General features: G+C 44.6%; 3 protein-coding genes across 3 annotated transcripts; all 3 read right to left on the bottom strand.

The window, feature by feature from the left end:
- Positions 1-1,038: 1,038 nt before the first annotated feature.
- LOC125049912 (eIF-2-alpha kinase activator GCN1) lies at positions 1,039-23,933 on the bottom strand. The gene is made up of 37 exons (XM_047649438.1): positions 23,816-23,933; positions 23,638-23,740; positions 23,230-23,425; positions 22,972-23,152; positions 22,719-22,883; positions 22,390-22,642; positions 21,951-22,129; positions 21,536-21,733; positions 21,292-21,453; positions 21,008-21,167; positions 20,566-20,895; positions 20,298-20,491; positions 20,043-20,218; positions 19,840-19,969; positions 19,688-19,768; positions 19,393-19,616; positions 19,114-19,301; positions 18,680-18,859; positions 18,474-18,604; positions 18,262-18,398; positions 11,435-11,666; positions 10,899-11,327; positions 10,699-10,827; positions 10,508-10,631; positions 10,200-10,436; positions 9,939-10,118; positions 9,557-9,846; positions 9,253-9,448; positions 8,653-9,167; positions 8,434-8,571; positions 4,143-4,295; positions 3,618-4,066; positions 3,213-3,537; positions 2,761-2,991; positions 1,998-2,657; positions 1,697-1,921; positions 1,039-1,203 (listed from the first exon to the last, which is right to left on the bottom strand). Exons 1-37 carry the CDS (start codon positions 23,828-23,830, stop codon positions 1,081-1,083), a joined length of 8,019 nt encoding a protein of 2,672 aa, XP_047505394.1. The 5' UTR covers positions 23,831-23,933; the 3' UTR covers positions 1,039-1,080.
- On the bottom strand, positions 5,757-8,421 carry LOC125049915 (lipase 3-like). The gene has a single exon (XM_047649442.1). It carries the CDS (start codon positions 7,330-7,332, stop codon positions 6,157-6,159), a length of 1,176 nt encoding a protein of 391 aa, XP_047505398.1. The 5' UTR covers positions 7,333-8,421; the 3' UTR covers positions 5,757-6,156.
- On the bottom strand, positions 12,841-15,615 carry LOC125049913. Its single transcript, XM_047649439.1, has 2 exons — positions 13,071-15,615; positions 12,841-13,028 (listed from the first exon to the last, which is right to left on the bottom strand). The coding sequence occupies exons 1-2, from the start codon at positions 15,105-15,107 to the stop codon at positions 12,954-12,956; spliced, it is 2,112 nt and encodes a 703-aa protein (XP_047505395.1). The 5' UTR covers positions 15,108-15,615; the 3' UTR covers positions 12,841-12,953.
- Positions 23,934-24,127: the final 194 nt, after the last annotated feature.

Below are 24,127 nucleotides of genomic sequence, written 5' to 3'. Positions count from 1 at the left end.
GTACCATAGAGTACGTTCATAATAAAATTCCTAACATTTATTTTCTTATATACTACGAGATGCGAAAATTATCTAGTAACATTGGAAAATAAATAGCTGTATAAACGTAAAACGCATCACAATTCACTTATTTTGAAGTATACTACTGTCTAGTGACTTGAAAGTGAAAGTTGACAGATGCCAGATGGTAATTGTGGGCGGGTTAGTTCGCTGATTATCTTCAACCTCGTTAATTCATAGTGATCAGTGATCACCCTATTATTGTGTTCTCTAAAACTTAAGTCCTTATTCGTGTTTTTATTTAAATAGTAGTCATGAGTTTTCTAAGAGTTTTATTTTGTATAGGTTTCATAACCATTAGTTCTGCTTATATGCTCTCCGATATCAAATCAGCCAAAATTGAGGTGAGAACTGAACCTAATAACCCTCTTTATTACTTATACTATTAGCAATAATCTCCATGATTTTTTAGACATGCAGAGGCTGTTCTTTGAATCGTCTACCAGAAGTTAAGAACTTTGTAATGCAAGATGTACCTTTATATGACCGTCTTGAAGTAAAGTTTATTAGTGGAACACCACCAGAGTTAGTGTTGCTTGGAGATGGTGATATGGAGCTGGAGCGACTTCCTCTTTCTAACTTAAATCGTCAAGAGTGTAATAAATTATTAGAGAATAAGGGTTTTCATATGATCCCTAAAAAAGAGGAATTTTAAAAAATGTTTTTTAAATTGTTACATTCCATAGTTAAAGTAAGATTGTATCCTATATAAAATATATTCATAAAGCAATTAAATTTTTTTTTATAATATATAATTATTTATATTGAGCCCTGCAATAGTTACACTACTTACTATTATTATTCATTGATAACACATTTAATGATGATGGAACAATTATTGAATATAATAAATTTCATTTCAAAATGTAATTGTGTTAATAAAATTTTAGCTCCAGTCACATATACTATTAGGCAATCCCCTGTCTCTAAGTTTTCATTGTGTTGACACTGGAATTTTGTAAATAAAAAACATGCGAGTATATAAACACATATTATATGGAGACAATGTAAGGACAGTGTTCAGGTAATCAGTGTGCAGTCAAGGTCTTCCTCTCTTCCCTCTGTGACTGCGCGCCGCAGCACGCGCACCACGACATCTGCCAAGGCCTCTCTACCGCCTTCCTCCAGAAGCGACATGCATTTCTACACCAAAAAATAAATTTAAAATTAACAATTCAAAAGTACAAAATGAAATATTTAACATGTTGATATGAGAATAGCATATTAATACTTTTGCAAAAACAGGATGGTTATAAAAGTAAAAATGTAAGGGTGTATAAAAAAGTTTCCCACATAAAAGCATACTTAAGATGTTTAAGTTTTTTACAGTACCTAACTCAATTACATTATCAATTATATATATAATATATTATATTGTTTATAAACTTGTGTCCGCACTGGCTTTGTACGTATCCCAGATGGCTTGACTTTTTCCTAAACTTTTTTGACTTTTTCCTAACAATTATTGTTATATTCCAAATGATTTACAAGAAACCTTTATAAATCATAAACCTTCCATATCGTTATCGTTAGTCGCGAACAGACACACGTGACTGAGGACTTGGCTATATAATATGTAAAACAAGCGTACAGCCCAGATACTTTTCTAACATTGAAGGCATGTACAACTAAGTACCTCGCAGTGGTCCTCGTCTTGCGACAGCCGAAGTAGCGCCCTGAGCGCGAGCTCCGAGTTCGCTCTGACGTATGTGTTCTTTTCCTTGGTGCCGTTGACGAGTGCGGGCAACAGCGCCCTCAGCAGCTCCGCCCCTGGCCCCTCGGCCGCCACCCCGCCTCGCCCCAGCGCCGCGCTGGCCCGGGCCATCAGTTGCTTCACGTCGTTGCTGCCGTGGTTCATGCTCTGTGGACCGAACGACCCGTCACGTTAAACTGTCTCCCGTGTGTCTCCCGAGTCGTGGAGATCGACTCGAGCTCACCCTGACGAACTGCGAGAGGATAGACGGCGGAACGGGTCGACTTTCGTCCAGCAGATGTCGCGCGAGGTAGCAGATACCGCGCAGGGCGTTGCAGGCGACGGGTGTCTTGTCGCTGGTCAGCTGCTGCAGCAGCGCTTTCTCGACCTTCTCCTCAAAGTGATCCCGATACACGTGCTGCGGCGTCTCCTTGAGCGCCACGAAGAGCGCGCACGAGCGGCCGTGCTGCAGCAGCCAGTCGTCGGAGGCGGCCAGGATGTGGTGCTGAAGGGCCGCGTCGCGATGGGCGGGCGGCAGACAGTGCAGAAGGGCGCCCAGGCAGCCGCCGACCGCGCCTCGCGGCGGATCGTCGGGGTGGGCCAGCAGCGCCGGTCCGGTCAGAGTCTGCAGCACGGCGAGCGCGAGCTGCTCGCTCATCTTGTCGCCGCCGGCCGTGATGATGCCGCGCAGCGCCTGCAGCGTCGTCTCACGCACGGCGGGGTCGTCGGCGTTCTTGATGCCGTTGTGCATCTCCACGAAGAGCGGGTCCGCGCGCGTGTGGATCACCACCAGCTGCGAGAGCGCGGCGCCCGCCTTGATGCGCACCGACCGATTGGGGTCGCTCAGCGACTTCAGGAATGTCGTTTGCAGCTGCGGCAGGAACTGCTTTAGCATGAGGCCCACCTGTGGATCGAGATTTCGCTTTCAGCCCAAATTTACTCAGAGCAATCGTCCTCCGGTATATCGAAAATAACCAACGTGGGTTTGAAGCATAGAGTGGATTTACTTTAGACAAGAGCAAGGCCAGGGTCTCGAGCACGGCGGCCTTGACGCTGGCGTTGAAGCGGTCGCCGAGAATTCTGATGAGCGGGCCGGTGATGTGGGGCACGGAGGCTTGCAGAGAAGGCGCCGGCGTCAGCTTGATCAATTCGCCCAACATCAGCGCGGCGTTTTCCTTGTCCTCGGGGAGGCCGTGCAGAATAGCCTCACGGAACAGAGGCAGGACTGGAGCGATACCCTGATCAAATTACTAACTTTCACTAAATGAAGAGAATTACTTTGAGAACTTTATGTAGAAAACATTTTCATGTTTAAACGTTACGTACCGATATTTTCAAGTAAAGTGTTAAGTATACTCTTTTGAATATAAATATAATGGGTGATGAATTTGAACATACGGGAGAGAAACATTTAGAAATACAAGTAAATATCACTAAGCGATACGAATAAATAGTGGACCTTGGGAAGAGAGAAGCCCGGCAGCAACTCTCCCGGTTTGAGGTCAGCCGCGGCGAAGCGCACGGCCTGTCGCACGTCGGACACGTGGGCTAGCAGCCGCTCCGAGTCCAGCGTACGCGTGAGAGCGAACAGCGCCTCCCAGGCCATCTGGAGCAGCTCGCGGTCCCGCTCCGCGAACAGCAGCAGCAGGCCGCGCAGCAGTGCGCCTACGTACGGGGCGAGCTCCGCCCGCGAGTGCGTGACGAAGGCGCACAGCAGCGCCGCGCCTGCCCGACGCCGATCGTCCTCCTCCGCTCGGGAGCACTCCAGCAGCGAGTCGATTATGCTGAGGGAAGAAACGTATGCATCGCGTTAGACGCGTCCGAAGCGACCGCCGACTTTCGACGCGACGGACGAGGTACTCACCATCTGACGCCCGCGTCGTCGGTGACGGGCAGCAGGGCGTCGCGACACTGGTCGAGTTCGCGGCCCTCGTTGGCGGTGCCCCGTGCGGCGCGAAGCGAAGTGAGCAGCGCGGGCAGGATGCGCGGCAGGTGGCGGGCCAACGCATTGCCGGCGGCGGCCGCGAGCGCGGATAGCGCTCGAGTGTCGGCCGCACCGCCGCTGCCGCCCGTCAGGACGGGGACGAGGTAGGGCAGCACGGCGCGCGACTTTATCGCCATTATCTGGCGCAGGCCGTCGAGCGTGGCGTCGGCGACGGCGGGATCGGGATGGTGCAGCGCGTCCAGCATGGGGGGCAGGATGTCGTCTAGCGCCTTGTTGCCGATGGTGGCGTGCAGCGCGTCGAAGGTTCGCGCCGCAGCCATGCGCACCTCGCCCAGCTCGTCGCACAAAGCCGTCCGCACGGTCGGCACCTGACAGCACGTCCCGTGAACACGTCACTCTCGTATTTAAAGAAAAAAAGATACTACTTCCTCGCGTAATACTGACCAGTCCGTCGGCGAAGCTGAGTACGGCATCCCGCGACGTGGAGGCGAGAATTTCTCCGAGTCCGATGCAGACTCCTTGCCGCTGATCCGCACGCTCCGAGCGCAGGCCGCGTTCCAGTATCGGCACTATCTCTGGCAAGACGCGCTCGCCGAGCTAACCATAGATAGCGTGTTTAAATCAATATCGGTGTTACGATTGAGTGTACCTTAAAGATGTGTCAGGTGTGTTTTCATATAAATCATTGTACTGGAGTTATCAAATTGCAATCGCAGAAAACAAAGAACGTAATGAATATTTCTTGTGGCATTGGTTAGGTAACGAACAGAAGAATATTAAAACATTGAAATATTTGGTGAAGGAAACGTTTGGATTTCATGGTGTTCATTTACGCAAGCGTTAATTTTAATGTTGCGTAATTATACCTTAAATTAGCAAAAAAAAATTATTCTTTTTAATTAATCTTTTTTACTTTTACTATAATGGACTTATAAAGGTCTGAATTAAATGATTTTTATTTTATTTATTTTCGCGTCAAGACTTTTTCATACTAAACAACTCGTTTTTGACAGATAATTTTTGAGCTACAAACACGGTCACTTCTGTTTCACACGGTTTCAACTTCAACGTAAGCTCCTTCGTATCGTATCGTGACCATGCAATTAAGCGCTATATGTTATAAATATAATATTGTAAGACAATGTATGTAATAATCTAGCGCTTAAGGGCGTGACCGAATAATTAATAATAATAATAATAGGGTTGCTCGATAGACGAAAAATATGGCACAGAGCGCCCCACGCTTTTTCACAATAATATAAGTATTTTTTGTTCATTACCATTTTCAGCCTAAATTAGGAATTATTTGAACTTTTTAGTTTGATGTGCTTTAAAAGCGTGTTTTTTAGTTTTTTTTTTTTTTTTTCATTTTTTCGGTTCGCAAAATTTTGAAACATCTCAAAAATAAAATGTTCAAAAAATCGTTTTTTTGAAATTACTTCGAAATTCTTCGTTCGATCGATTTAAACTTAAAAATCTGTTATGAGGTTTCAAAAACTGTTTTCAAAAACAGCGTAAAAATCGGTTCATTTATTCAAAAGTTATTGCTCTTCGAGCTCAAAAGTACGAATTCTAAAAGTACAAAATAAGTGAAATGTTGAGCGTTTAGGTATGGATTTAGTGGGAAGTTGCAGAGATGGCCTTTAGGTCAACCGTTTTCCTAATTTTTTCTTTTCAATCAGAAAAATTTGCGTGATATTTGCCGGGACCCCCTCTCTCCAACGTAAGATTAAATGAGACTCGACCCCCTCCCCCCCTTAAACACCTCACGTAATTTATGGACGTTCCCCTAATTAGTGAAGTGAAACTACTTTGAGGGCAAAATTTTTACGGAACGTCACGAAGATGTGCAGCGTTTTTGTCGAAGAAAAGGGAGAGAGCGATTGAGAGAGAGTGAGAAGGGTTAATTACTTTATATAAATTGTATTTTTAAAATTAAAATTTCGTAAAGAGAATTTAAAAAATATTAGTATTAAATACTAATATTTTCTTTCTTTAAATTTTATGCAAAATAATTTATTGAAATCTCAAATGACGAATTGTAAATTAAAATGCCACGAGTTTTTATTATTAATTTAAAAATTAAATTTTTTGTTTGTTATAAATAAAATACCTAAATAAAAATAATAGTATTCTAATTTTATGAAACTTAATTTTGACCAGTGCATGTACGTAGGTAGCAATTGTAATTACCTCCACGAGAGTTACGCCTTTCCCATAGCAATGATATGTCTATTTACTTTCATTGTCTTTAGCAGTAGCGATATTGTATATCCAGTTTACTTTTAAGAAATTCAATCGCTCGACATTATTGTAATGGCTTTTTATGAATGAATAAATACAAAACTTGATGCGATTTCTTTTATTTGTTAAATCAATGTCACCTATTTTAAACGATTAGCTGATGTGCGTTCTAGCTGAGCAAGATGGCACTTATAATCGGTCAATGAAACCAAATTCACTTCCTTACATTTTCATATCTGGTTAGTATTTCCAATATATCAGGAAACAAATATTTCTCCATAGTCTTACCCCACACTAGGTCCACATGGTTCGCCCGCTTCCTGTTCAGAACCGTGTACTGTATGACATTGGGCAGGGCGGCACGCAGTAGCGCCACATCATCCAGCGTCGACAACTTATCGTTGGCGCCGCATAACAGGGCAACGGGCATTTTCACCTTACTCAAGTCATATTTCGGTGGCGACGTAGTTCCGTATAGCTTTAAATTGTCCAAAGGTCCGTTGTCGTACTGAGCAAACTGTCTCCGCAACGAAACTTGAGCGAAATGGTCCAGAGTTTTTACGGACCCGTTGTCAGGATAATAGTTAAACGCTTCGTAATGTATGGCAGGTGTATATTCCTCGGCATCCGTTCCGACAATGGGAAACACTACTCCGTACGCACACACAGGATAGCCATGTAATGGATTATTACAAATTGATCTCGTAACTTCGCCACTCGGCGAGTCACCGAGAAGATAGTACTGTTTCACCAGAGTGAGGGCGGCCACCAACTCCGGGGCGACTTTTATTATCAATGACAAGGGCGGCGGCACGTTCTGGAGATATGCGACCGGCGCCAGAGCGAGCAAAACGTTTACCTTATCATTGTATTCAGGCCGAAGAGAGCCCATGACGAAAAATATTGTCGTGCCTTGCGAATGTCCGATCGTGTTCAGTTTCTCCACACCAGTTTTTTTCAGAACCAAATCGATCGTCGCGGGCAGGTCGTAGTAGCCGATCTCGTGAAAGCTAAAGTTCCAATAAACTTCAGCATCAGATGTTGCATTCAGTTTGACGTGATCTTTGGAGTAATAGTTGCCGCGACAATTGCCCAGCCAGACGTCATAGCCGAGGTTGGCGAGCGTCATAGCCAAAGAGTTATTGCCCCTCAAAACCCACGTGTCGCTGGTGTCTAGGATTCCGTGCATCAGCAGTATCGGGCCCCTGGTCCCCGGTATGCGAAACACGGTGAGAACGTATCCATCGTCAGTGGTGACAAAATGCACTTCAGATCGACGGCCAGTCAGGGCGATGCGCTCCGCAGTCGTCAACCTTCGCTGGGATTTATTTTCACCATAAGCGCAAGCAACGAACAGCCCACACAAAAACGCCCAGTACAAGACATGCATCTTTATCAAATATGCGTTAATCGTTCTGAAATATGAGGATAGATAATATCGGCCCTTTTATATTATTTTCAATTAGACACAGTTTGGCGCTTTTTGTAATAAAATCTATTAATATGCTAATGAGTTTAATTTCCTTTAACAAATAGTTATACCGTGTAATTTTTTTTATTGTTACCACAGACAAGCTGCGAAGCGACTCCGCTTTCTTGGAATCGGAACAACTATCTTCTTTTCTAAAGTTATCTTTATCAATATCTACAGCAACATATATTGAAAATTATTTTGTTCAGGGTGCACCTGACAATGTTCTACTGGGCAGGGTCTTCTCGATTCAACGAATAATAGAACAAATGCCCTCTTCTTTCGTACATCAAAACAAAGTAAAGAGTAGTAAATTCAACATTATTACGACTCTAAATAAATTCAATAGTCCATTGAAGAACCCGGGGTAAGATTTTTTAGCATTTAGAGCAGTTAACTCTTACTAATAAGAGTAACTCCTCTTAATAGAGTTAGGTTACAGGTTTGTGTTTTGTCTAATGACTGTACGAGCCAAGGCTTATCTTCTTAGTTTTATCACCTAATTCTTTCCGGATTTTAAACATTATTATTAATAGCTTTTAATATTTTATTGTACGTTTATTATCATCATCCCGTTAGATAGGTCGACCTAGGAAAATCGTACAACGTTGCAAATATTAATTTTTTATTTCGACAATTTCGTTTGATCGTTTTATAGAATTCTTTCAGAATAAAACAGAAACGAAAAAAAATAATGAGTTTTTTTTCATAAAACCTAAAATTTACATGATAATTATGACTAATGAGCATGTTAATTATATAATACTTATATTGTACTCATTTTATTATTGAACATAAATTGGTAAATAAGTTGAGTAAGAAAGAACAAAAGGCCACGTCACGTCACCAAATCTGGTAACTGACACAGCACGTGTTTTCCGTTTTTCAGGCCTTTTAGTTTTTATTTAAACAGTTTTGTAATAAAGTTTGATATTGTAAGTTGTTATTAAATATTACAAAAGCGGTTTCGGATTCTTCAGAAAATTTCATTAATAAATTGAATTGCGAAAAAATGCGCACCTTTCTGACGAGGTCTCCCAGCGTCCTAGCGGCGACCTGCCTCTTATCGTAGCTGGTGGAGGCCAGGCAGCCCAGCAGCAGGCTGAACAGCGTCGGCAGGATCTCACGTAGCGTCTTAGGCGTGTTCGTCACCACCACCTGCGCACGCGCATCGCAATTAGTTTTCGCCGGTCGTCGTGGAGTCTTCCAGACCGAGGTAGAGACGGGCTAGAGGCGTACCTTCCAGACGTGAAGCGCCGCCTGGCGCACCATGAGCGCGACGTCACTGCGACCCATGTAGAGGCCGGCCAAGACGCGGTTTCGGCGCTCGGGGCCCAGGGTCGTGATGATGGCCTTGTGCGACTGCTCAGTCCCGAAGTTGTCGTCCTCGCTCGCCGTCTCCGTGCTCATCTTGCCCGACACGCCCGATATGCGGTACAGCAGGTCTCCGAGGAGTTGCACCGAGCTATATCGGATCCTCCAGTTGTCGTCGAAGAGGCCGTTCTCCAGCTCGGGCAGCAGCAGCGCGATGGCCGACTCCGCGTACAGGTTGACGATCCTCTGGCCCGCCTTGAGCGCGGTCTCTCGCACGTACTCGTTCTCGTCGGCGAGAGCCTTCAGGATGGGGTTGATGATCTGGCCGATGTAGGGCGTGAACTCGTCGGTGAAGGCGCCCGGCATGTAGATGAACATCATGATGTAGCCGTCCTTCACGTGCGGAGCGATGTCCGTGCGCTCGGCCGTCGCGATGATGTCTGCGAAGTGTCGTTCGTTTTAATCCACCGGAACACCACCGTCCACCCCGGAGAGACGACGGGGCGAATCGCCGAGGTGACCCACCCGGCATGATCTTGTGCAGCTTGTTCACGCCCAGACCGGCGACCACCTCCGAGAGGCCCTGGGCCGCCCCCGAGCGGTCGACGCTGCTGGACTCCGACGTCAGCGTGAGCATCAGCCACGGCAGCAGCTCCTCGAAGCTGCTCTCGCCCATGCCCTTCACCATGGCGCCTAGCGCCCGCGCAGATACCGAGCGGACCTACGAGGCGAACACGATATTGTACGAGGATGTCGACGGGCAGAGATGTCGGCTTTAGAGGGTCGAATCCCTCGCGAAGACTCTCGACGGTCGCCCGTCTCGAATTACCTCCGGCACCGGATCGAGAAGGGAACTCTTCAGCCCCGGTATAATGTTGGGCAGGTAGGGCATGAGATCCTTCTGGTCGGTCAGCGAGTACATGTTTCCGATGATCTGGGCGGCCATCTTCCTCGTCTCCGTGCTGCGGTCGAGGAAAGCCCGCTGCACCACGGGCATGATGAGGGCCAGCGAGGGCGCGTCGATGAAGTGCACGAACTTGGTGTCGAGCAGCGTCTGGAGGCACGCCGACGTCTTGTTGGACGGATCCTGCAGGGCTTGCAGCAGCACGGGCACGATTGCTGTGCGACAGATTTAAAAAACCTTATCGACACATCTATTCTAATATAGAAATAAGCATTTGGTTTAGTTAATTTTTGTCTTCAAGAGATACCTTGAATCTCAGGATTCCTGATGACGGAGCCGATGACCTTCAGCGCCTCCGCGGCGGCCTGCTGCACTCGCATGTGAGAGTCGCTCAACACCTCGATCAGCTTCGGCACGATGGACGGCAGACACGACGACAGCTGCTTCGGAGCACAGTAGGCCATGGCTCCCAGCAACTCGATGGACCCTTGCGAACACCACGCGAACACATAATAGCGGAGAACGTCATCGAAACGGGTCCCGACGGGTCACGGAGGAGCCCCATTACCGGCTTTGGTCCTCCAGTTGTCGTCGTGCAGGGCCTGCAGCAGCGCGGGCAGCACCAGCTTGACGCCGTGCGCCGACAGCTTGCTCATGATGAGTTTGGCCGTGTCGTCGGCCGCGGCGCGGACGTACTGCGAGCTGTCTCCGAAGCAGAGCAGCAGATGAGGCAGCACGTGGACGATGTAGGGCTCGAACAGGCGCCCCAGCTTGTAGCACAGCATCTCGAAACCGAACAGCGCGCCTGCGACGGCATGTTTACGGTTTAGTTTTTTTAATCTAAAGAGCGTCATTCCCGGTCTGCGCCGTTCATACCTTCGCGATATTTGTAGTTCTTCTTCTCTTGAATGGCTTCCGTCAGCTTTCCCATGACGTCCAGTTGTTTTAGCGACAATATCCCCAAGCCTTTGATGATGCCCGCGATGCCGTAGGCGGCGCCCTGAAGAGGCACACGAGTGAATGGCGATCGAGAAACGAATCGACAAAGTAGTCTCATTTCGACTCACTTTTCTGTCTCCATACTTCTCGGCGGTCAGCAGCTGCTTCATGAGCTTGTTCATGATGGCAGGTATTTCACCTTCGAGGGCGGGCGAGGTGACGAGGTGGGGCAGGCAGTTGCTCACGGCCTCTTGTACCTGTAAATAAAGAGGCCTTTTGTAAAATACCTCGCACGTCGTCGAACTACGTATGACGACGGACGCCAGACCTGTTGGCTCGGGGTGGACAGGGCCGACACCAGTCTCAGGGTGATGGGCTTGACCCTGGCGTCGGTCGGCTGCAAGTGCCTCGCCAGAGACCCGACCAGCAGCACCACGCTCTGGCGGACGGCGTCGTAGCCGCCCGACTTGGGCGCGTTGTCCAGGAACTTCTCGAAGACCGGCAGCTGCGTGCCGATGGTGTCCTTCCCGTGGATGTCGACGACGGCCATGGCGGCGGCCAGCATGTCCGCCCGCACGGTCGCGTGCCGGTCGCCGAGCGCCTTCTGCACGAAGAAGCTCATGGCGTGGGGCACGGCGTCGGCGCGTAGGCGATGGGCCATCGCCTTCAGAGCCAACGCCACTCCGCGGCGGCTGCCCCAGTTGTCCACGGCCGCTTCCGTCTCGTGACCGAACTGGTCCAGCTTCGCGGGGATGAGCTGGGACAATTATTTTAGTATTTAGTTATCGAAGTAAACTATTTTTATACCGACAAATAATAAATCAAATTATAATTTCACAAACAATCTAATCTCAAAAGACTCACGGGCAGCATGTCGTCGTAGACCCGATGCAGGCGCTGTAGCACCTGCTGGGGTTCGGAGGTGGCCAGCCGCGCCCGACCCACGAGATCCGCCAGCGCCGCGGTGGCCGCGCGCTGCACGGGCTCCGACGGGTGTTGGATCTCCTCCAGCAGCAGTCGCATTAACTCCTCTTCGCCATCGCTAATCCAGGCCTCGGCACGCGGCAACGACGACCACAATTCGTGGGCTAGTTTCCTGCCAAATCATATTTAACTTCTTCCGAGTTTGTCCAAAGTAATAGAGAAAATTGAAACAGCAACTCATGAAGAGCATGATAAACAAAGACACGGTAAGTAGGAAGATTAATGTAAATAATTAAGTTTAAATAAAACATTTTTTACCGGATTGAAGTTGTACAGCTTGCTAGTTAGTGAACTGTGAAAAGTGTTTTAAATTTATATGTATTCAATGTCAGGAGTATCTGAATAGTATATGTAATGTATGTATGAGCAAGCTGCACTAGACAACTAAATATATAAGAGGGTGAGACGTAAGAACCTAACAACCCTACGGATCCCTAAGCCCTACAGACGTACCCTAACACATAAATGATAAATGAGCCGTGTCAGCAGATGATTAATGTTCAAATAAAATATAATTAAAATTGCTCTTCAGCTGCTAATTTTTAGAACACACGTGATCCATGTCAGCAGTTGGTTGATGTTCAAATGATGAAATCTGAACAGAAGTTATGTATTATTATAAACTTATAATTATTTTACATAATTAAAAAAAAATCCGACGTTTCGCGTGCTTTACAGCGTGACGTTGACTGAAGACAAAAGCACGCGAAACGTCGGAAAAACATTTAATTATGTAAAATAATTATAAGTTTATAATAATACATAACTTCAATCCGGTAAAAAAGTGTTTTTCTTTCAATGTGTAAAAGTTATGTTAATAAAAGACAATAATAATAATAAACCTTCACATACAACTATTCGCGCAGAAAGGTGAAACAGAATATCCTGAGCTCGGGGAACATTTGTCAGGAGAAAAGTCGTGGAACGCTCGCCGTGACAACAATCGCGACGCAAACGTTACACGCAGTATTTTCAGTAATACATCGCATTGGATCGATCCACGGGACTGGGAACTGCTGCATAGTCTTCTTGAGCAGCGCAACATACGAGGTATGTGAAATTCTTCCAATATTATTCCATACAGTGAGAACTCCCAGTCCACTCTCTCGCTTCAGTTATACAGTGCAAGACAATTATAAGAATTCATCTCACATATTTAGATGGTCGCTCCGCCACCCCAGTAATATTTTTATTTATTTCACATGTTTAGTATTGTTACTGCAGGATAGTATGAAAGTTAACAAATATATTTTCTTTGAAAAAAGGATTATAAATCAAAAAAGATGTTTCTTTGTACAGAGGTGTAATTGGAATGAATTAGTAATACTACAAACTAAAGCACGCCCTTGTTCTGTTTGTAGCAGTTAAGACAATTGTAGTAGTTGCTACTCAATAGTATTCAGGCGCTATGCACCAACATGCCCCCAGGCGTTGAAGGCTTGGCTTCAACCAATCCACTCGGCAATGGACAAATTTTCGAAAATGATCGTCTCACATTTCCAGTAGACGTTCTAATTTCTGCGACACGAACAACATCATCTGCACCAGGAAAGAGCGCCACGATGCGACCCAGCTTCCATTTCATAGGTGGCAGATTTTCCTCCTTTAGCAAAACAAGTGAGTCAATTTGCAAAGGGTTTCCTTGGGTTTGCCATTTTGTCCGTTTTTGGAGTTCTGAGATATACTCCTTGCTCCATCGTGTCCAGAAATGTTGACGAAGCTGTTCAATTCTTCGAAATCTTGAAAGATGAGTAAAATTGTGGTCTACATAACTTTCAGTTGGAATAGCTGTGAGTGGACGTCCGATCAAAAAATGTCCAGGGGTCAGTGGGGTCAGATCTTCAGGGTGCGTTGATAAGGGAGTGAGTGGTCGTGAGTTTAAAATAGCTTCTATTTGCGTTAAAACTGTATACAATTCTTCAAAAGTTAATTTAGAGTTCCCTAATACTCTTAATAAATGGTATTTCGTAGATTTAACTGCTGCCTCCCAAATCCCACCAAAATGTGGTGAATACGCAGGTATGAAATGAAAGTTTATGCCATCATTGATGAGATCAGTGGCAAGAGAGTCAGAGTTATGCATTAAGAAATTAGCTAAATCTTTACAAGCCCCAACAAATGTAGTACCATTATCTGAATATAAGTGCAATGGTTTACCCCGACGAGCAATGAATCGACGAAAAGTAGAAATAAAACTGTTACTTGTCAAATCACCCACTAATTCCAGATGTAATGCTTTAGTCGTAAAACATACAAATATAACTATATAAACTTTGACAACACGGGAGCCTCGACCTTGACGACTAACAGAAGCAATAGGACCTGCATAGTCCACGCCAACAGACTCAAAAGGATAATTACCGGGAGTTACTCGACGCTGGGGTAAATTACCCATAATAGGAGCTTCAATCTTTCCTTTCATGCGTGTACACCTGATACATCGTCTATAAGTAGTCTTTGCTAAATTTCTACCACCGATAGGCCAATAAACTTCTCTTATTGAAGATAACAATAACTGTGGCCCAGCATGCATAAGTTTCAAATGTTCATGTTGAAATATTAATTGTGTTAATCGATGTGTGGACATTAATAGTAAAGGATGTTTTTTATCATATGAAAATTGTGAATTACTAATACGACCGCCAATACGCATTAAATTATTTTGATCTAAAAATACATTAAATTTTAACAAAGCACTTTTTACTGGTAATTCTTTCTTTTGTAAAAGAATATCATATTCTGGAAAAGATTCTCTCTGAGCAGAACGAATAATAACGTTAAGTGAATTACTTAATTCTGTTTCAGTAAGGTAATTAGTTACAGCACGTCGACCCTTACACGATTCAATAAACCTAAGTAGATAAGCTATAGCACGTCGTAGTCTGTTAAAATTTGAAAAGCGTTCAAATTGAATGAATTCTATTGGATGAGCAATGTTAAGTAAACATAACTCATTACGCATTTCTGGCAACGGTTCACATTGTACTAAAATGGAAGGCCAATCAGTATAAGACTTCTGTAAAAAGTTTGGTCCTGACCACCATATGTTTAGTGATTCAATATCATCGACTTTAACTCCTCGAGAAACATAATCAGCTGGGTTTTGAGCGGTAGGAACATGACGCCATTCACAATCACCGGTTATTTCTAAAATGTCTCCGACGCGATTCCTTACAAACGTATTTAATTTACTTGGCAACATCTTAAGCCAACCTAATACAATGGAAGAGTCAGTCCAGAAAAATGATTTCGTAACTTTAATTCTTAACGAACTACAAACCTTTTTATATAGTTTTGCAGCCACTTGAGCTCCACAAAGCTCGAGCCGTGGTATTGTAGTTGGTTTAATCGGTGCTACTCTACTCTTAGCTGTTAATAAACGTACTAATACATTACCGTTACGATCACTACTACGTATGTATAAACAGGCACCGTATGCTCTTTCAGAAGCGTCCGAAAACACATGAATTTCTAATTGTTCATACGAGTTAATCATTACATGACGTGATACCCGTAAATTATTTAACACATTTAAATTTTTAGTAGCATCCATCCAGAGTGCTTGGATGTGCGAAGGAAGAGGTTCATCCCATGATAGATTCTGCAACCATAAACTTTGTAATATAATCTTAAATTTAATGACAACAGGAGAGAGAAGACCTAAAGGATCAAATATTTGTGAGATCACTGAAAGCAAGGTACGTTTTGTGTTAGCCGCAGTAGAGAACCCAATTGGGAAATAAAGATCATCACAAACAGGTAGCCAACCTAAACCTAAGGTCTTACTTGGCTCATTCCCCCCAACATTAAGATTATGCGAGGCTTCTGTTGCAGACTCTGAAATTAATTGAGGCTCATTAGACTTCCACTTTCGTAGGAATAAACCAGCTGAGCCTAGTGTGGTTATTACTTTTTCGCGAATATTCCTCACTACATTCAGATCATCCCCCCCACTCAACAAATCATCGACGAGAAAATCATGGAGAATGACTTCTGCTATCTGGTGGTCTTGACATTCGAGTCCCAATTGTTTCAGACATCTTGTAGCGAGAAATGGTGCACTCGCGATACCATATGTTACAGTATTTAATTGGAAAGCTCTAAGGGATTGAGATGGGTTGTCACGCCATAATATATGCTGCAGGTATCTATCATCAGGATGAACAAGTATTTTTCGGTACATTTTCTCTATGTCAGCGACGATAACATACTTATGTTGTCTGAACCTTAAAAGAATAGACAAAAGATCGTCTTGTACCATCGGACCTACCATTTGAATATCATTAAGGCTTAAATTATTTGACGTAGAATTAATATCATCATCAATTAGATTTTTACTAACAAAATTGCACTGAATACGATTAGGTGGACAAGTTGAAAATAAAACCGTATCACAAACTGGACCAGAAACTATCCAACCTAACCTTGTTTCACAAAGAGTAGGTTTGTTATCACCTAACTCAATTCTTTGGTTTCCTACTATATTCCAAAAGACATCAGCGCCTAATATAAGATCGATGGACGCGGGTTTATAAAAATGAGGATCCGCTAAACAAATATTCGTAGGAATATTTAAATTTAAGATATTAACTGTACTGTTTGGTACACTATCAGTTAACGATGGTAAAATAAAACAATTAATGTTACACGTAAATGAGTCATCCAATGACTTAAAACGCAGATTACACATTTTATCGATTTGGGTAATTGCATTATTAATACCCTGAACGGATTGACTTATTTTATTATACGACAGATTTAACTGTTGAAACATCCTGTACGATAAAAGGCTAGATGTGCTACCAGAATCTAATACAACACGAACAACGTGTTCGCGATTGTTTGAATCGTATAACTTGACTAGCGCAGTGGATAATAAAACCAAATTTCCGCGGCGACAATTATTGTCTTGACCGGCAGAAGAAACGCTGGTTGATAATGTCAAGTTATTCGGATTACTGATGGCGGGAGTAGCATTAGAACCAATACCCTCACCACGCACTAACAGCTTCTGCTTATCTGCAACGTGAACTAAAACTGAATGTTTTTTCTTACATATTTTGCAACCTGATTTTTTGCAATTATTTGAGAAATGAGATTTAGAGAAACAATTAAAACAAACCTTAAATGTTGGCAATAATTGAAGACGCTCTTCGTTATTTAAGGCTAAAAACTGAGAACACATATTCAGTTTATGCTCGCCATCACATTTAGGACAAATCTCTTTAATGTTAATATTATTAGTCTGTAACGTCATAATTTTGTGACTGGGTTTAATTTTTAAATTTGTGTTGTGTTCAACTGAATCTAATAAAGTAATGCGAACACGTAAGAAATCTAATAAGTGTAAAAGTTCAATACGTGTGTCGGTGGGTAGCCGACCTTTATATTCCTCCCATTCTCGGAATGATTTTGTGTCTAACCTTTGAGTAATTAGGTAAACCAATAAAGTATCCCAATGTTTAGTGGATTCACCCAATGTATCTAAGGCCCTTAGATTTTTATTTAATTGGTCGACGATACCCTTTAAATTACATGCTGTCTCCCGTGTGACAGGTTCAATTTTAAATAGTGCAGCAACATGATGTTGGATTAATAAGTTTTTATTATCGAATCTGTCACACAGTAATGTCCAAGCTACGCTATAATTCTTTCCTGAGAGCTCAACGGAAGATACTACCAAAGCAGCGCTGCCCTCTAGAGACGACTTCAAATAATGGAATTTGTTAATATCGTCTAGGTCGTTGTTGGTGTGAATTAGGCTCATAAACGTATCCCTAAAACCGATCCACTCGTTAAATAAACCGTTAAATTTCGGTATTTGGATCGTGGGCAATTTGACAGGATTCAGTTTAACACTATGTATGACACTACCTTCGCCATCAGATGGAAGAGGAATGTGAGATTTTTTATAATTTGAAAGAATTTTCTGAGCATTACTTAATGCCTTATAATATCTATTTTCAAATTCCTCACGCTCCCCAAACACCTGACTCTCATCATCCAGTAAACATTCCAATCGTGTTTGCACCTCATCGAACTTATTATACAATGCATCAAACCTCTTAATGCGCAACTCCAACTCCTCATAATCCCTTTCATCGGGAGGTGATGGCGATTCAAATGAAGATAAAAACCCGTTGAAAATGGTAACTTGACCCTTATAGCTGCTGCGCTTTTTAATAAGTTCAGCTACTTCGGTTTTTTCAGACATGTTTACAGAGCCAGCAGTTAAATCCTGGAAGACACACTCCTGTACAAATCCTTTTTTCTTCTTGATAACCTCCACTGACCTTGATTGAAGTAATTAATTAATTCCTTATTTCAATTATTATCCGTGCTCAAAGGACCAATGTTACTGCAGGATAGTATGAAAGTTAACAAATATATTTTCTTTGAAAAAAGGATTATAAATCAAAAAAGATGTTTCTTTGTACAGAGGTGTAATTGGAATGAATTAGTAATACTACAAACTAAAGCACGCCCTTGTTCTGTTTGTAGCAGTTAAGACAATTGTAGTAGTTGCTACTCAATAGTATTCAGGCGCTATGCACCAACAAGTATAATTATATACAATGGTACCGATTTCAATTACACACGTATAGATTACTTAATTTATCTATCGCTCTGTACGTTCCTATCCCGATGTCCCCCTCGACGGCCTCGCTGAAAATTATTAATTTCTTTCAAATACAATATTGACTCACATGTTGTCTTCGGAGACGTCGAAGGTGGCGACGTAGAGCCTCTTGGTGAGATCCAAGGCGCTGTCTTCCCGCTCGAGGAAGGGAGGCAGCCGACGCAGCACGCAGCCCAACGCGCGCAAACCGGCATCGCGGACCACCTGGGGGAGCCGATTCATCAACAGAACTCACGGTCGCGATGCCCCGAGGAGGAAGTGCCGGATCGATAACGATACCTCGGCGGGACTCTGCAGAGCGGCCAGCAGACAGTCGACGTCGTCTCGCGACAGAGGCGCTCGCGCCGCACACTGCGCCGTCTCCAGCAGCGCCACCGTGCACGCCGCCGCCACGCGCCCGCTGCTCGACCCTAGCGTGCACACTCAAATGAGCTCTCTCGATGCCAGAATTCCACTGCCGAGTGGATGTCGGGGTCGCTTCTCACCGATGAGGTCGATCAGCAGCCTGAACATGTGGTCGACGGGGAACAGACTGGGGTACAGCATGTCGCGGACGGCCTCGCCTTCGTCGTCCGAGTCCCCGCGGAGAGCGGCGTGTTGGGTGATGACCGCCAGCCCGTTCACCACCATCGACTCGTCGGTGCGGGTCGCGCCGCAGGTGAGACCTGGAAATTCGATCCTAAGTATTAAAACTATCACTAACCTTTTATAACTAGTCTGGCCATAAAAACTTTTATTCTTTTCAACTTTTTAATTTTCAAATATACCGTGGTCTTCCCGGCAGGATTTTTTTAATTTTTTGCTGAGACTTTAATAAATATATAGGCATAAATTTAAATATTACTACATTATTTCATTAAAAAACAGGCATCGTAACGGAACTTATGGCTGGACTATAATTGTTATTTTAAGAACGTACCTTTCTGGAGCAAGGGAAAGACGTAACAGAACCCCGGTGCCGTGAAATGTTTGGGTTTGAGCGAAGCGCCGACGTCGCTCTTGGCTCCGGCCGTGGCCTCGTTGACCAGGTTAATGGTCCGGGCCACCGCCTCGCTCAGATCCTCCTCCTCCCAACTGGGCTCCAAATCGCATTGGGGCTTGTGTAGTCTACGAAGTTTTTATTATTATTTATTGATTGAAAAATAATAAACCAACGTAAGTGAGACGTAGCAGGGTTTGGAAGAAATTGAAATCGTACCTAATGGTGGTCCTGGCGACGTGCTGGGCCAGCACGGGATGCTGCGGCAGAAGTACCGGGCCGAGGCCGCAGTGGGCGTGCACGAGCGCGGACGCCGCCAGCGGCGAACGCAAGGCGTGCAGCAGGGCCGGCACTAGACGACGCGCGTCGGCGCACACGCACGCGCGCGAGCCGCGTCCCACCGCCTCCACCAGTCGCACTGCGCTCACGATGCGCCCGTTCAACTGAGGAGCGGATACGTTACGTCACGCGTGCCGAATAATAAATATGCCGCTCGGCGGTCAACGAGACGTACCGCCGTGAGCCGATCCCTGATCGCCGCCTCCTTGGCCATCTGCACCTTGACGGCCTCCTTCTGCTTGGCGCTGAGCGGGACCTGAAAAGGCATCACCGTTGAAAGTACCGACTCTGTCCGCCCTCGGGCCCGAGCCGCGACGCGTCCCCTACCTCCTTGATTCGGCCCTCTCGGCGTCTCTTGTCTTCCAGCTCGCGACGGAGCTGCATCTCCTCCAGTTGCTCTTTGTAGCTGTACGCCTTGCTCTCGCGTTTCAGGTTCATCTCTTTGTTATCTTCGTTTCTGAAAGAATATTTTTATATATCGATACGACGGGCCGGGCGGACCGTTCGGCGGTCGAAGGGCGGAGACTCACCCCGGAATGACGCTCTTGTCGTAGAGGTCCGTTGACGGCGTGAGGTAGACGAAGTACTCGTCGCGGGTGACTCGCAGCAGGTCGGGCTCGGCCAGCGAGCTCAGAACCGCCGCGAGGGCCGACCCGCCCACGCTCTCGCTGCACCGGGCCAACGTCGAGACCACGTTGGACGCCGTCTGCGGACGACACGACGTCGGTCACCTCGATTTCGAGAGAAGAGCTCCACCACGAGCACGATTCGATCTTCCGACTCACCTCGGTCGGAGTGAATCCGTCGATGTAGGTATTCTTCAGGGTGTCGCAATGGACCGCGACGAGCTTTCGCGGCTCGAGGCGGAGGTGGCCCACGAGTTTGGTCCAGGCGCGATCGTCCAGGGCGACGGCGAGCGGGTGATGACAACTCGGCAAGGCGTCTAAGGCCAGCTTCTCCGTATCTTCGGGCGGGTAGCCTAGCGGAATGAAAAATCGTCAGCGATAGGTCGTTCGGAGCCGTGAAGTCCCCCGTCACGCATCGAGCACTGACCTCTAAAAGAGCAGAGAGCTCGGACACAATCCAATATCATCTTTCCCGTCACCTCTCCTTTCTCTTCCGGAGGAGTTTTCTCTTTCACGTTGAATATTTTGCCCTCGTCCAGCACCGCATTCAATTTTAGCACTAAATTTCTCGCCAACGGGGATCTATCCTCTCCGGCCACCGTCGCCTTCGCCTCTCGGAGGGCGACGGCTCGGACCGATTTGACGGTGGACAGCAACACCGATACGAAAGCTCTGTACACCGGGGAGTCCCCGTCGGCGGCGACGCTTTGGTACTTTTCCAATATGGATCTGCATAGCAACACCACCTGCGTTAGGACTATAAAGGGGTAAATGTTATAGTGCTACCTTAGAGCGAACTTAAAGTAAGATACGGATGAGCGCGAAGAGTTCGTTCGGGTCGGGAGTGAGGCCGATCGAGCGATAGGTACCGTCGTCGGTGGCCGCGAGCAGGAGCCGGTCGTGCAGCAGCACGTGTCTGTCGGCGTGCAAGAGCGCGCTCCACACTTGCGGGCGCGCCGCCAGCTCGCCCCCCGAGTCCATCTGCACCAGCGCGACCATGGCGCACACTCCCTCGCTCACTATCGGGTGCTGGAATGTTACGTTTCTTTTACGAACGCTCGGTCAATTGAGATTTAACTGCAAATACCATGTAACGCAAAACGTAATGAACCTTTGTAAATCGAGGTTATTAATAAATAAGTTAAAAAAATACCTGTAAAGGTTGTTGAGCCGCTTTCTCGACGGCAGCGAGGAGGACGGACTTGAGGGCGTCGGCTTGCGAAGGCCGGATTCCGTGCGAGACCACGATTCGCGATATCAACGACGTGTACGCAATCCTCACCGCTTGCGTAGTGCTCTTCGCCGGTAGGTTTTTCTGAACGAACATAATTTTAATTAAAAACGGCCCCATTGATTTGTTTGGAATTATAATTAATTGTATCCGCGTCGGAATTAACCTTATACATCTGCAGTATCATGTCGGAGAGCGGCGCCCGCGCACGTTGCGCCCAGCGATGCAGCACGTCCAGGGACACACACAGCGTGCGCTCGTGCGACTCCGCTTCCATCACTCGCGAGATCTGCGTCGTGACTTCCTCGAACAACGTCGAGAAGTCCTCTTCCGTCACACTCACTTCACTCAGCGTGCCGACGGCCTGACGGTCAATTCATTTTCTTATTTCATTTAGTAGGAGTTTTTTTAATTACGAGTCCCAAAACAATTAATACAAAAAATCATAACATCATTAAAACTATACCGGTCTATTCTAATAAAATTGGTATCGCAGAGTTTCTGTTATTATTTAGTGTCTCTCGCGCTATCTCTATAGTATTTAGGGAATCCTTATTATTTTAACGGTACTAGCCACGTACGTGTAGAACCGCGATCTTGTCCTCGCTCGAAGTGAGCTTCCCGCTGGCCCCGTTATATTCGGCGAAGGCCGCGGCGAGTACAGTCTTGGCCGGGGCTAAGGCCGAGCAACGACGCGCCACGGAGCACAGCGCCTGACTCGCTGCTGCACGAGTCCAGTCGTCGCGTGAGTGGGTATTTACTGAAACAGATCATTATATTGTTAGAATATATGCTTTAGAATGGTGTAAATTTATTATTTATTATAGTTTTCTTAGCTTAAAAAGAGAAAATTTAATTAAAGTCAATGATGATTTAATAGTGATACATATAATGTTTATAGTGCCCTGTGACAAGCTTGACTTATGAGAATATCCTTAATGTTACCAATATTATGCTTTACAATCTCAATTGTAATTCATATATTCTTATACCATCCGATTATGGTATAAAATTACAAACCTATTAAACTTTTTCCTATGTCAACTGCTAGTGCATCCAAATGTATATTAAGATTATAGACCACGACTCCGACCGCCTCGATGATGGTCTCCGGGCTCCTTAACATAGCCTTATGTAGAGCCGGGAGGAGTGTATCTTGAATATCCGATTTAAGTAAAGTATGCAACAGGTCAGAGCAGCTACGAATATAATTAGGGTTCGGTCGCAGCTTTACACTAACTAGACTTTTAGTGAAAGATTCCAGAATTTTCACCTGAAACAAAAATCAAGACCCATTGTAAAAATACAAGTTATCTTAGATTAGATTGTTGTCAGTACACAAATCCTACCTTATGCTTCAGCACTAGATCTTGTTTATCTATTTGTTTTGTGTGTTTACATAGAGCTGAAAATGCCACACAGATGTGTGGTCCAGAATCAGGAGCTTGAGACAAGAGAACTTCAATCCATTTTCCTAGTTTCTCTACTCCAACTGAGTGCCATGATGTATGTAACTATAATAAAAGAAGAGTAAAAAATATTAAAGGTATGAATAGTAAAATTACATTATGAAAAAGGAAAATGATCAATTATGTAACTTACCATAGTGTAAGCTTTGTCATTTTTACGTTTATCACCAAATGCAGACACAACAGCCAATAAGTTTGCTTGACAGAGTACCAGTGGGGTATAGTCAACTTCACCATTTTCCACTTTAATTCCATTTTCCACTAAAACTGTCGTCCAGCGCAGAGCATAAAGACCACTTTGGCTGGTGTTCTTACTAAATTAAAGATAAAACAGTATAAATTAGTCCAAATATGTTGCTGACCATTTAAAGATAGAGTAAACACTACTTACGATGTGGCCGTATTTCTAAGCTGTTCAGATATGTCTAAAAGAACTGGTAAAAAATTCCTAAAGGTCCATTCCCTGTGGTTGACCACAAGGTAGGTTAATAAACCCTTTACATAAGACTGTGAGGTAGAGTCTCTGTAGCGATGCAAGGTTAAAGTCAAGACTCGACACACAAACCGAACTGCTGCTTCAGTTATACCTGTAAAAATTATTTGAAGATATTATAGGTTAGGTATTATATATTAAGTAGTACAAGCAGCAACTTAAGTTACAAATACAAATTGATAGATCAATACATTTTAGCAGTGCCTTGTTGTGGCACAGAAGGCTAAGATTTTATGATTAATTGATGTTATATTTGTAGGTTAAGTAACGTTAAAGGTACATTCTAAAGTATAATGTATTCACTACCAGGTGTAGACAGAACATCCTGTATCTCTTCAATAATTTCCCGGCGCTGTTTAAGACTTGCGGTTTGGATTTTAAATGGTACATCCTTCAATTTCTTTAACACCTGAGAAAAACCATGACATTAAAAGCCGGTTTATAAATAATTTACGAATTAAATGTTTTAGGTTGTTGTGAATACCTCGGAATCTGCCATTTTTCAGTAACATTCAGACTTTATAAATTGTAGTTTAAAAGCACACGTCTTTATCTATCAAGGTTGAAAATTGGAATTGCAATTTGCAATTGACATGAATAATTATCAATTTGACATGTTATTACTAACCACGATGATCTTGATCTAGGCGAAGCCACAGATTATTTATTAGTTATACAAAACTGACATTTATGAAACACTAGCGAAATCTATTTAACGAATTTAAAGTTTACGTCAATAATAGACCATAACATATCGTTCATTCAATATGCATAAAAAATCTTCTTTTCTTCTATA

The sequence above is a fragment of the Pieris napi genome, chromosome 5 (genome assembly GCF_905475465.1).
Source record: "Pieris napi chromosome 5, ilPieNapi1.2, whole genome shotgun sequence".
NCBI classification, from domain to species: domain Eukaryota; kingdom Metazoa; phylum Arthropoda; class Insecta; order Lepidoptera; family Pieridae; genus Pieris; species Pieris napi.
The sequence above is the reverse complement of the archived record's forward strand: the minus strand, read 5'-3'. Positions and strand labels throughout refer to the sequence as shown.

Coding starts and splice junctions, on each gene's coding strand:
- LOC125049915 (XM_047649442.1), bottom strand. CDS start 7,332: ATGCATGTCTTGTACTGGGCGTTTTTGTGTGGGCTGTTCGTTGCTTGC.
- LOC125049913 (XM_047649439.1), bottom strand. CDS start 15,107: ATGGATGCTACTAAAAATTTAAATGTGTTAAATAATTTACGGGTATCA. Junction 13,029..13,070: donor ATGTTGTTCGTGTCGCAGAA/ATTAGAACGTCT, acceptor TCATTTTCGAAA/ATTTGTCCATTGCCGAGTGG.
- LOC125049912 (XM_047649438.1), bottom strand. Junction 10,119..10,199: donor CAACTGGAGGACCAAAGCCG/GTAATGGGGCTC, acceptor GGTGTTCGCAAG/GGTCCATCGAGTTGCTGGGA. Junction 1,922..1,997: donor TCCTCTCGCAGTTCGTCAGG/GTGAGCTCGAGT, acceptor TTCGGTCCACAG/AGCATGAACCACGGCAGCAA.